We start from the raw sequence: 13,312 nt of genomic DNA on the forward strand, positions 1-13,312 counted from the left end.
TGACCGAAAACAGCTTCTGGATATCAGGACAGCGATTGCACACCTCGTACGGGATGAAGATTTTTTTCTTTAACGAGTCAGACACAAACAATTTATTTCAAAACACCCGACATGGCCCAAATCCCAGTCATTCGCATGAAGGAGAGACAGAGAAAAAGGGGACGTAGGTCGGGGATCCGACGGCGAGTGAGTAAACCAGCTCTACCATCAGTCCTATTAGCCAACGTGCAATCGTTGGATAATAATATGGATGAGCTCCGATCAAGACTATCCTACCAACAGGCAGTGGTGGAAAAGTACAAGTACAAGTATAGATACCTTAATAGAAAGTTCCTCAAGTAAAAGTCACCCAGTAAAATACTATTTGAGTAAAAATCTGAAAGTATTTCTTTCTAAATATACGTAAGTATCAAAAGTAAAAGTATAAATCATTTCAAATTACTTATATTAAGAAAAGCAGACTGCACCATTTCTTGTTTTTAAAATGTAAGGAGAGCCGGGGGCACACTCCAACCCACAGACATAATTTACAAAAGATGCATTGTGTTTAGTAAGTCCGCCAGATCAGAGGCAGTAGGGATGACCAGGGATATTCTCTTGATGTGTGTGTGAATTGGACAATTTTCCTGTCCTGTTAAGCATTCAAAATATAACAAGTACTTTTGGGTGTCATGGAATATGTACGGAGTAAAAAGTTTACCAAAATATAAATAGTACAGATACCCCCAAAAACGACTTAAGTACTTTACACCACTGCCAACGGGACATTAAAAATGAATATCTTATGTGTCATAAGTCGTGTCTGAACGATGACATGGATAACATATGGCTGGGTTTTCAGTCCATCGGCAAGCTAGAACAACTGCCTCGGGTAAGACAAGAGGTGGCGTCTGTGTTTATTTGTAAATAACAGCTGGTGCACGAAATCTAATATTAAGGAAGTCTCAAGGTTTTGCTCACGTGAGGTAGAGTATCTCATGATAAGTTGTAGACCACACTATTTACAGAGAGAGTTTTCATCTATATTTTTCATAGCTGTCTATTTACCACCACAAACCAATGCTGACACCAAGACGGCAATCAACGAGCTGAATATTTCCATAGGCAAACAAGAAAATGCTCATCCAAAGGCGGCGCTCCTAGTGGCCGGGGACTTTAATGCTGGGAAACTTAAATCGGTTTCACCTCATTTCTACCAGCATGTTTCATGTGCAACCAGAGAAAAAATAAATAAATACATTAAAAAAAACTCTAGACCACCTTTACTCCACACACGGTGATCCGTAAAAAAGCTCTTCCTCGCCCTCCGTTTGGCAAATCTGACAACTCTATCCACCGATTCCTGCTTACAAGGAAAAACTAAAGCAGGAAATACCAGTGACTCGCTCAATAAGGGAGTGGTCAGATGACGCAGATGCTAAGCCACAGGAATGTATTGCTAGCACAGACTGGAATGTGTTCCGGGATTCTTCCAATGGCATTGAGGACTACACCACATCAGTCCCCACAGTGACCGTACGTACATACCCCAACCAGAAGCCGTGGATTACAGGCAGCATCCGCACTGAGCTAAAGGGTAGAGCTGATGCTTTTAAGGAGCGGGACTCTAACCCGGACGCTTATAAGAAATCCTGCTATGCCCTCTGACGAACCATCAAACAGGCAAAGTGTCAATACAGAACTAAGATTGAATCGTACTACACGGATCGTACTACGCTAATCGGATGTGGCAGGGCTTGCAAACAATTACGGACTACAAAGGGAAGCACAGCCGCGAGCTGACCAGGGACACGAGCGTACCATACGAACTAAACTTCTATGCTCGCTTCGAGGCAAGCAACACTGAAGCATGCATGAGAGCATCAGCTGTTCCGAACAACTGTGTGATCACGCTCTCCGTAGCCGATGTGAGTAAGACCTTTAAACCGGTCAACATTCACAATAGTTTCTACCCCTAAGCCATTAGACTCCTGAACAGCTAATCAAATGGCTACACAGACTATTTTCATTGTCATCACCCCCACCCACATTTTTACACTGCTGCTACTCTTTGTTTATTATCTATGCATAGTCACTTTACCTCTTCCTACATGTACATATTAAATCAATTACCTCGACTAACCTGTGCCCCCGCACATTGACTCTGTACCGGTTTCCCCTGAATATAGCCTCACTACTGTTATTTTATTGTTGCTCCTTATTTTTATTTTTTTACTTCAGTAAATACTTAACACTTTTTTTTAAACTGCATTGTTGGTTAAGGCCTTGTAAGTAAGCAGTTCACTGTAAGGTTGTATTTGGCGCATGTGACCAATACAATTTGAAGTAGTGGTGACAATATGACCCACAACACCATCAATAGGTTCAGGGGCCAAGGTTCACCATTTACACACACACACACACACACACACACACACACACACACACACACACACACACACACACACACACACACACACACACACACACACACACACACACACACACACACACACACACACACACACACACACACACACACACACACACACACACACACACACACACACACACACACGGGAGAGTGTGTGTTTCAACAACCTTTCCACAGATAACATGATTTCATTACCTTGCAAGTTAAGTAGCCAAGGTAAGAGGTAATGGATGTAAAAGAAAAACAAAGCAAAGGTTTTGTGGTTTAGAAAATCTGTTATTTGAGGTAGATGTCAAATGGAATGGTAGTGAACTGACTGTTAGTTACTGACTGTTAGTTACTGACTGTTAGTTACTGACTGTTAGTTACTGACTGTTTGTTACTGACTGTTTGTTACTGACTGTTTGTTACTGACTGTTAGTTACTGACTGTTAGTTACTGACTGTTTGTTACTGACTGTTTGTTACTGACTGTTAGTACTGACTGTTAGTACTGACTGTTAGTACTGACTGTTAGTACTTTTTTAGCGTAACATGCACTTAAACGTAGAGAATTAAAGTCCCAGGGAATGAGAAAGAGATCAATGCTCTTTCGTAAACTCTTTACCTTTGACACTTTTGTCCCTTCTGACACTTCCAATCAGCGTGACTGACAGAGCACAAAGGATGCAAATTAGTAACGGTTGCCCTCAGGTTCTGTGTACTTGTCGGAACGTTGTTCACCAATGTGAGGAAGACTCCAGTGAAAAAAACAAACACTCCAGTTGGGTCTTACATAAGCTACCTGTGATTGGCTACTAGTCTGGCAGTTCATCTGATACAGCCCCATCCAACACGTACACACCTGCTGACGTGTCACCTTGCCCTCGAGCAGTCTGTTTGCTAAGAAATAAAACTCCGTAAGTGGAAAGCTTAAAGGAAAATTCCACCCCAAAAATGATTTTGGTATTTGTTTCATTAGTCCGTTGTTGATACAGTCGCAAAATGCTTTGCATGTCAACAATCACGTTTTCAAGACATAGAATTTTCAAAATACAGAAATACAGCCGGTACATCCCCCTGACAACACTCAATAAGCACACGGAGTGAAAACAAAGCTGTGTTTGCCCGTCAGTTATTTTCTACATCAGAAATGGACCGACGGCTTTCTCAGAAACTAAGAAATGGGACTCGGCAAACAAAATCGAATTTTGCTTTGTTGACAAATTGGCTTCTTTTAGGAAACATTAGTACTCTTTAATATGTTGCTTGGCATGAGGGACTGTATATTGAGGTGCACACACATCAGTTTCGATCCTGGTGAATAAAGCAGCAATAAGATGACAAACTGATCCTTGGTTTTGACAGGAGAGAAACAGAGCGTGGAGCTTTTTCCTCCGTCGAGAGGCTCTTTGTTTGACCGACTGCCTCGGTCTGAGCCTGATGAGAATGAAAGGTTCCTCATTTGAGGAAACGGCACACGGTCTACAGCTGGGAAAGCGAGACAGTTTGAATAGCCCAGATCACTCTGATTCTACCGAAGGGAAGTCTTCATCCTTTTCCACACAAAATGCAATCCACTTAATCAAATGCGCTGTCAATGAGACTAATGGTGAATTGAAACCATTCCTTTCCTGGAAGAAAAAAACTCCATCAAAACTAGTCCTTAAAGTGTACTCCCATTCCTTTAGACTGTTCACAGTAAACCCTGGAGCTGACGACAGTCTAATTCTCGACGTATGTATCAACTAGAGGTCGACCGATTAATCGGAATTGCCGATTAATTCGGGCCGATTTCACGTTTTCATAATAATCGGAAATCTGTATTTTTGGGCGCCGATTTGCTGATTTTTTATTTTTACATACCTTTATTTAATCTTTATTTAACTCGGTAAGTCAGTTATAAGAACACATTCTTATTTTCAATGACGGCCTAGGAACAGTGGGTTAACTGCCTTGTTCAGGGGCAGAACGACAGATTTTCACCTTGTCAGCTCAGGGCATCCATACTTGCAACCTTACAGTTAACTAGTCCAACGCAATAACGACCTGCCTCTCTCTCGTTGCACTCCACAAGGAGACTGCCTGTTACGCGAATGCAGTAAGCCAAGGTAAGTTGCTAGCTAGCATTAAACTTATCTTATAAAAAACGATCATAATCACTAGTTAACTACACATGGTTGATGATATTACTAGATATTATCTAGTGTGTCCTGCGTTGCATATAATCTGACTGAGCATGCAAGCATACAAGTATCTGACTGAGGCAGAAGCAGGCGCGTAAACATTCATTCAAACAGCACTTTCGTGCGTTTTGCCAGCAGCTCTTCGTTGTGCCTCAAGGATTGCGCTGTTTATGACTTCAAGCCTATCAACTCCCGAGATGAGGCTCGTGTAACCGAAATAAAATGGCTAGCTAGTTAGCGAGCGCTAATTGTCGTTGTGTTGCTGGTTCGAGCCCAGGGAGGAGCGAGGAGAGGGACGGAAGCTATACTGTTACACTGGCAATACTAAAGTGCCTATAAGATCATCCAATAGTCAAAGGTTAATGAAATACAAATGGTATAGAGGGAAGTCCTATAATTCCTATAATAACTACAACCTAAAACTTCTTACCTGTGAATATTGAAGACTCATGTTAAAAGGAACCACCAGCTTACATATGTTCTCATGTTCTGAGCAAGGAACTGAAACGTTAGCTTTCTTACATAGCACATATTGCACTTTTACATTCTTCTCCAACACTTTGTTTTTGCATTATTTAAACCAAATTGAACATGTTTCATTATTTATTTGAGGCTAAATTGATTTTATTTATGTATTATATGAAGTTCATTCAGTATATATATATATATATATATATATTTTTTTTTTTTTAAATCGGCAGATTAATCGGTATCGGCTTTTATGGTCCTCCAATAATCGGTATCGGCGTTGAAAAATCATAATCGGTCGACCTCTAGTATCAACAATGCAGTAATACTTTTTTCCTATTCCCAACCTTGGTGTAATACATTGTAAATGCATTACTGTATACATTTCCAAAGACTTGTTATAAAAAGACAGTGATGATGAGCACAGTACTTATGATCTGGCAACCCCTGGTTAGACTGATTACTCCAATGGCAGACCATGACCTCCAGAGGGCAGCGGAGTACACACATACTGGATGGCTGTGTGGGAGACTCACGCGGCTTTGCGCCACTGAAGCAGAGTGCAACAACGTGCCAACCTACAACATGCAACCTCAGAAAAGGGGTACTTTTGTAGGACCCTTCTTCACAGGGATCCATGACAAACAGTAACAGGGTGTGTGCCTTTGTTTAGTCTTTGATATCTAGTGCCATGTACAATGAGGGAATTATTTGCATGTATTTTCACTCACCACGTGCAACAAATGAGCCCAAAAGTAATATCCTAAACAAATGTGGACTTCAAATGAGGCACATCTGATAGTGGTCAACAGGATATGGAGGGACGTTCAGGGAAAGTGGGGCACAGAGGGTAGTAGGTTTGGGGGGAAATTGTTTTAGTTTGTGCACTCTCCCTCACTCTGGGTAAACTTACACTGCATGTCGCTGGGGCCTGGGCTAGGCAGGTGCCCAAGGGGGTGCCGAGGCTGAGGCCCCTGAGTGTGGGTGTGGTAGGGCCCACAGTGGGCGGCAGGGTGGACGGAGAATAAGACCACAAAGAAGGAGGTGAAGAGGAGGAGCAGGTAGCAGGTGACCAGGGCCCTGAGAACATAGTGGCACAACTCCTCTCTACTGGGCCAAACACTGGGAGAATACCAGCAGGAAGAAGATGAGGAAGAGGAGGAGGAGTGGTACGAGCCTGAGTGCTCCTGCCAGAAGCAAGGGGAGCGTGGGGAGGAGGGACGGAAGACTTGGGCAAGGATGTCAGGGTGACAAGGGTTATTGGTATGAGTGGTGGGTGGATGGATGGAGGTGAGGGATTGAAAAAAAAAATGTAAAATGGAGAAAAGAAATGAAAGGTTGAATGAATGAAGGATGAGTGACATTGCCTTGTTCTCAGTGGGAGTTCTGGAAACAAAATGCTGAGGAGGAAAGTCATGACAAATGTTAATTTAAAAAAAAAAAGATTAAAAATGTATGCTGGGATGGTTGTAAGGACTCTTCTTTCTGGCAAGTGTTGATGTTACAGGGTGAGTGACATTTGGGCACTGATAGGTTCCTGTGTGTTGGGTTGGTGCTTCAGAATGTGCTGTGGCCGGCAACATGGTTTTGTTTATTCGGAACAGTAGAAAATACAGGGCGAGACAATGCAAAAACCCACAGCCTACAGTCTACCAACTCCTACACACGCACAACGTGATGGAACGACCACGTCAAACTGGAAAATGCAATGCCTTCATCTTTCAAACAAAGAAAAACAAAGGGAATATGAAAATGACGAGTCTCTAAACAACAGCCGCAACACAGACACGTTTGGTGGAGAAAACAGTAATGAGACGTGTCACATTGCATAAAGCCAGAACCCATCAGTAATCATCCGTCATGGAATGCAAACGTTGACAGAAAGCAACTCTCAAATGCAATGAAACATAATTTTCTCTCCACATAAACTGCCATAGCTAGGAGTACTAGGAGCTAGGAATGACTGTTCAAAGCAGGTAGCTCATTAGATTTCCTTATTCAATTTCAAAGCAGGTAGCTCATGAGATGGACCAATGAAATTACATCCCCGCCTCGAGCCTTTTGAAGGAGGAGTGTAGAGTGAGAAGATTAATCATTGTGATTGGGGTCATCGTCACGCTCCTCAAATGCCATGACGTCACACAAGGAAATCCCCGATCATACTTGTAGGCCATGTCATAGCGACTTTAGCTAGCTAAGCTCGTGCGCAGAAACACCTAAATCGGGTCTAACGGTGGTCTCGCGCCGAACTGTGCACGTGGAGGCCGTCAAATCAAAGGCACTCCTTGTGAAAGCGTGTCGGTTTGTCACTTTCACGAGGTTGGAGTAATAACATGTTCGACTACTTAAGACATTGGCTCCAATCCAGGTCGTGCCTTCAGATTTAGAGAAAATAAACAGCGATGGAAGAATATTTCACTTCTCTCATCGCCTTCTCCAACCCCAAACCCCAGCCTGGTCTGCTTTGCAAGCGTTCCCGGTAGTCTCGCAATGTTGCCCCTCTGGGTTTCTAAAAAAAAACAAAAAAAACAGCAAAACCATCCATTTGAAGAGGAAGGTGAACAAATGCTACTAATGACTATCTGTCATGGTGTTGCTCGTGCACACACACACTCACACTGTTCTGGCTCAGTGGGCGAACAGGGCAGCAGCGAAATGGGAAATCATGCAAGGCCTGCAGCAGAGCCTGATTTGGCTCCCTAAACGACTGTACACAGTGTCCACGCCTCCCCCATGGCTTCTCTTTGTAGACTCAGCCTGCTCTCATTGTGTTAGTTCCCACAACCCACTGTAGACACATTTCCAAATCACTAATGAGTCACTAACTAGCTCAGCAGAGTGGGTGTAAAATGCACCACTGACAATCAAAGTTGGGCCACAATTCACACATTGTACTTCCAATACCATTTGTCTTGGCAGGTAGCCTCACGGTTAAGAGCATTGGGCCAGTAACCGAAAGGTAGCTGGTTCGAATCCCCGAGCCGACGAGGTGAAACATCTGTCCATGTGCCCTTGAGCAAGGCACTTTAACCCTAATTGCTCCTTTAGGTTGCTCTGGATAAGAGCGTCTGCTAAATGACTCTAATGTTAAACAAACACAGTGCAAACAGAAGGACGACATCAATTGAACTTTCATAAAAAGAAAATGCACGGTGAGACAGATGACATCATTCACAGGACTGACAGTGCAAGTAAAGTCTTGCAGCTAAAATGTATTGATATAGAAAGACATTCTAGCGTTACAAGTTTGGAGGATGGCAGTGCATGATCAGATGATAGACAGGGGGCCTCCCCCGAGTGGAGCTGCAGTCTAAGGCACTGCATCACAGTACTTGAAGCGTCACTACAGACCTGGGTTTGATCCCAGGCTGTGTCACAACCGGCTGTGATCGGAAGTCCCTTCCGGGTTAAGCGGGCGGGTGTTAAAAAGCGCGTTTTGGCGGGTCATGTTTCGAAGGACGCATGGCTCGACCCGTTGGGGGAGTTGCAGTGATGAGACAAGATCGCATTTGGATTCCAATGGCATATCACAAATTTGGGCAGGAAAAGGGGGTAAAATAAATAACGATGGACAGATGAAGTGGATTAATTAAAGCATATTAAATGAAAAAGCAGAATGGATGCCTGGATAAACACATGCTTACCTGATGAATTCATACAAACAAAATTATACAAAAGAAAAACAGGGATAGCAGTACATATTGATGCAAAATCAGTAGGACAAAAATACATGCCAACACGTCAGTGCTGTGAGAATAACACATTCCCTTTCACTTAGACTGTGCACAGCCAACACCGAGCTACTTGCCTAATACAGGTGTGTGCTCCTACCTTTCACGTCCTCATCCTCCATGGTGGTGTTTGCACTCTCACTGGACTCCTGTTGGACAAGAACAAACAGCTGAGAACAATGATCACCTGTCGGCTGTTGAAACTGGGTAAAGCGGGAGCACAAGAGAAGTAACGCATTGTCAGATGCAGAGTAAAATAGTTTGGGCAATGGAAACTGATTATCTTCGGAACCGCTGAGAGAACAGATTTGGATAACTAAACATACTCTTTTGGGCTATAGTTACACAAACAAAAATATCATCATTGACATTGTGACAGAACAGATTTGAACATAGGTCGACGTCTCACTTTGGTCACACAAGCTGTAGGGCCTAGTTTTGAACTATGTCATTTTAACAGCAAGCCACTAGCAGTATTACTCCAACACTCAGATAGTGAAAAAACCGAATGCACATCTTCACGCACAAAGCGTTAAAACAACAACATATCTAAAGGAGACATATCCCTGGATCCACATTTGTCAAACAGGATCGCATTCTAGCACGTCGGGGAACGGACTCTACAAGGTGTCGAATGCGTTTCACAGGGATGCTGGCCCATGTTGACTCCAATGCTTCCTACAGTTGTATCAAGTTGGCTAGATGTCCTTTGGGTGGTGGACCATACAGGAAACTGTTGAGCGTGGAAAAACCCGGCAGCGTAGCAGTTCTTGACACAAACCTTTGCGCCTGGCACCCTTTTACCATACCCTGTTCAAAAGTCACTTAAATGTTTTGTCTTGGCCATTCACCCTCTGAATGGCACACATACACAAGCTATGTCTCAAGGCTTAAAAATCCTTCTTAATGTGTTCTTAATGTTTTTATATACTCTGTGTATAAATACAGCATGCACATTTTAACGTGAGATAAAACATGTTGACAAAGTGCTAAGTCCGGTGTCTGTGTGAAGCACAAATGAAACAAACATTTAGGACATACACACCAAGGCGCCATGCATGCAACGTTGTACAAGGCTTTGTAAAAAACTAAAAACCAAACTAGCTTATCACTCTGCTAACTAGAGGACAACAGCAAACACCTAAATGTTTGGTACTACTGTTCCATTTACTCACTACTTTGTTTCCATCAGTTGGGTTGTGGATGACAGTGGTTTGAGGCTCCTGGTTCACAGAGAGGAGGAGGAAGAGGGTGAAGAAGGGGTTAAATAGACAGGAAATTGGCGTGGTAAATAGTTAATAAGAAAGAGAGAAAAAGGGCCAAAGGAACCTCGGAGAAGGCAAGTTTGGGGGTAAAAATCAAGGACAAACGATGCACCACTGAGGCTATAGCTGAGGGCTTTAATGCAGCACGCCCAACTTTTTCCATGAAAACCAAAAATCTTTGAGTCGTCAACTTGGTGCAATATAAAAGGCATCAGAAGACAAGGCTATGATATTCATATTTAAAACAGACACACAGCAACCAAGACAGGATGGGAGGTGTACAGCAGTAGGAAGCATGCTAGTCACCAGGCCCTTCCTGGATATAAACTACAGGAAGGTATTTTACGTGTGTACAGCCAAAGCAAGGCGTGCAGTTGACCCTTAGAGCTGACTCCAGACAGTGTGTGTGTGTGTGTGTGTGTGTGTGTGTGTGTGTGTGTGTGGGTGAACATCAACATGCCACATTTCTAACACCTAGAAATACATAACCCCATCACTTTAGAAGTAGTGTAATAGTCATTGTTAAAAAGCCACAAGGTTATTACCATGTCATTATATACATAATGGGATGGAAAATCGAAGCTAATATTTTGTATGCATTTTCAAATGGTGACATTATACTAGGGATGCGTCTCCGGTTCTGTCCTGGGCTGGTTAAATACAGTACAGGCCTCTTGGCTGGCCTGTCTAACACGCGTAGATAAAACTGCGGTAAGTCTGGGTCGATTCCCTCTGGGCAGTGCCGACAGGTGGGCTGTCATAAGGCATGTCATGGTCACGTTGAAGCTCATGTGTGGTGACAGAGTGACACGGATGGCACTAGCGGAGTAATCTTAGGATGCGTTTCACTGCTAGTGTGCGAGGTCTATTTTGGGAAGCACGCATGCGTGTTTCAACCAGCATGTCTCATTGGTTTCCTTGGTAACTTGGGGGGGGGGGGCTTAAGTGGAGTGAAAGTAAAAACACAAACCCCGGGATATACAGTTGTTCACAAACGCAGAAGCAAAAAGTGCACATGCCAACTGCAATGACTACTGGTCCATAGTAAAAGTAAATGCCTGTGTGTGATGAAAAAAATAAAACAAAAATTCAATATTAAAAAGAGGCATCACTGAGAACAAACCAAAGACAGACGTTGTTAGAGTGAGTCGAGCAGCCCGAGCATGGAGGATGAGACAGACCGACAGACAGGCAGGCAGACGTGCAGAAAGACAGACAGTGTACCAGAGTGGGGGGCTCTTTGGGGCTGGTGACTACATTGGTCTTGTTGTTGTTGATCTAAAAAGGTAAGTGGACAGAGACGGAGACAAGAAACAGCGATTGATATCAGGAACAAGGACCCAGTGGTCCAAGCAGGGAGAGAGACAGGAGAAGAGTCCCAGAATACACAGCTGCGGGAGTGAAAATGTTAGAGGAGTTAACGAGAAAATACTCTGCAGGGTATAAAGAGGAGTGAGAGAAAGTAAGTTCATGAGACAAATCTGTGGGTTCCAAGCCTGTAGCGGTACGTCATTATTCTGGAGGATTATAAGCAGAATAAACATGCAAAAGGAGTTCCTCGCTGAAACAGAACTTCATAAACATGAACTTGAAAGCGATCGGCTGTTCCACTCTACTTTATGTTTTTCAGGAAGCCTAAATTGCCACTATTAACGTTGTTTATGGAGACCTTAAATCTAACAAATTAGTGCCATTGTGGCTCTAAACTAGAAATACAAATTCAGTAGTCATGCAATTATCCAATGCTGTTGAAATTTAAAGTCAAGCGACTTTGTGACAGCCCAATAGTTTTTGGTTTTTACTGTTAGCAGGAACATCATCGTCTGCATCGGAAGCACGTCAGGTGACAAAATTAAGGTCAAAAAGTGTTATGCTATTCCTTTGTGAACTGCATGCCCTGATTTTGTAGCCCAGTCATTGGGCATCCCAGCTATGTAAAACATTTTTTTTAATGTACTAGGTAATATGGGTCAACTGGAATGCACCTGATCATCGAACTAGGTTCTCCTCAGGGAGATATGGGGAGCTAGCCTTGAAACTCAAACTACACATCAAGAGGCTTATACAATGGGTTGCTCATTAAACCAAGATACTAGACAACTATCCTTGGCCAGGGATCTACAAATGGCCGATTGAACCACCCTGAAACCAACCACTAGACAGCACTTGTGTGTTCTATAATCAACCACATAACTGGCAACCCGTGGTAGATGCAAGGTTGGACAAAAAGTAGGGACAGGAATACCAGCAATATAGGCATTGGCTCAGTCTCAGACAGAACACAAAAGAGAACAAGACAAACTGGATCCAATATCACAACCCCAAAACACAACCAGTATGTGTCAAGACTCAAGACCCTAGACTTAACAGTACACTCTTTGAGAAAGGCTATTTTACAACAAACACATTTACATTTGAGTCATTTAGCAGACACTCTTATCCAGAGCGACTTACATGAGCAATTAGGGTTAAGTGTCTTGCTCAAGGGCACCGACAGTTTTTTCCCCTAGTCCGGAATAAAACCAGCGACCTTTCATTTACTGGCCCAACGCTCTCAACCGCTAGGCTACCTGCCGCACACATTTGTAATCATTAAAGATTTAGCATACACGGAAACCAAAATTGATGGCAGGACTAAATAATGTAATGCCTGCCATTTCCCCAGTCCATTAGGTTATCTACTCTTCAACACAGCCTCAGAGGCAGTGACATTTAAGAGGGTAACATGCTGGACCCCTGCGCTAAACCTGAAATAATCCTTCAAAAGCTGCCTGCTGTGCCGTCAAAACACAAAGATGACTCACACGGCTGCAGATAGACTGATTTAGAAAGAGTTTTTGGGCAAATATATCAGGTACAAATGTACCTAGATGCTAAACCTCCTACAGCTGCTTAAACCACCTGCCATAAGCACCTTGGGTAACGGTGTTATCAAATATATTGGTTTATACATCACCCCTCCTCAGAGGACAAAAATAACTTGGTATGTACATTGACATTTACATATTTGGCACAGTAGTTACATGTAATGTATCTCAAAAGACCAATATGTAACTACTGTGTAAAAAAAAAAAAAAGTTCCATGTATGTAAAAATGTGTTTAGAATATACACAAGTTATTTTTGTCCTCCGTACTTCTGTTTTAATCTAGAGAGGTTAGAGAAGCTATCTAGGTCCTCAATGAGACTGTGCAGGGGATCCATATTACGAATTCAAGACAAGTTGAGTCATCAGCATACATTGACGCCTTTGTTTTTAAGCCCTGGATTTC

At 42.9% G+C, this 13,312-nt stretch overlaps 1 protein-coding gene across 12 annotated transcripts in view; it reads right to left on the reverse strand.

Moving 5' to 3' along the window:
• Positions 1–13,312, reverse strand: part of LOC135510728 (calcium/calmodulin-dependent protein kinase type II delta chain) — a 113,807-nt gene that overhangs the window by 5,814 nt on the left and 94,681 nt on the right. For 4 of the 12 annotated variants that reach the window (XM_064931885.1, XM_064931882.1, XM_064931884.1 and 1 more), the window contains exons 14-16: positions 11,266–11,319; positions 9,952–9,999; positions 8,877–8,925 (exon numbers count right to left, since the gene is read on the reverse strand). In XM_064931885.1, coding sequence (XP_064787957.1) covers positions 8,877–8,925; positions 9,952–9,999; positions 11,266–11,319 — 151 coding nt within the window. The remainder of the gene's footprint in view (positions 1–8,876; positions 8,926–9,951; positions 10,000–11,265; positions 11,320–13,312) is intronic. The other 8 variants (XM_064931889.1, XM_064931887.1, XM_064931888.1 and 5 more) reach the window with 2 other exon arrangements.

This window comes from Oncorhynchus masou, chromosome 23 (assembly GCF_036934945.1).
Source record: "Oncorhynchus masou masou isolate Uvic2021 chromosome 23, UVic_Omas_1.1, whole genome shotgun sequence".
NCBI lineage: Eukaryota > Metazoa > Chordata > Actinopteri > Salmoniformes > Salmonidae > Oncorhynchus > Oncorhynchus masou.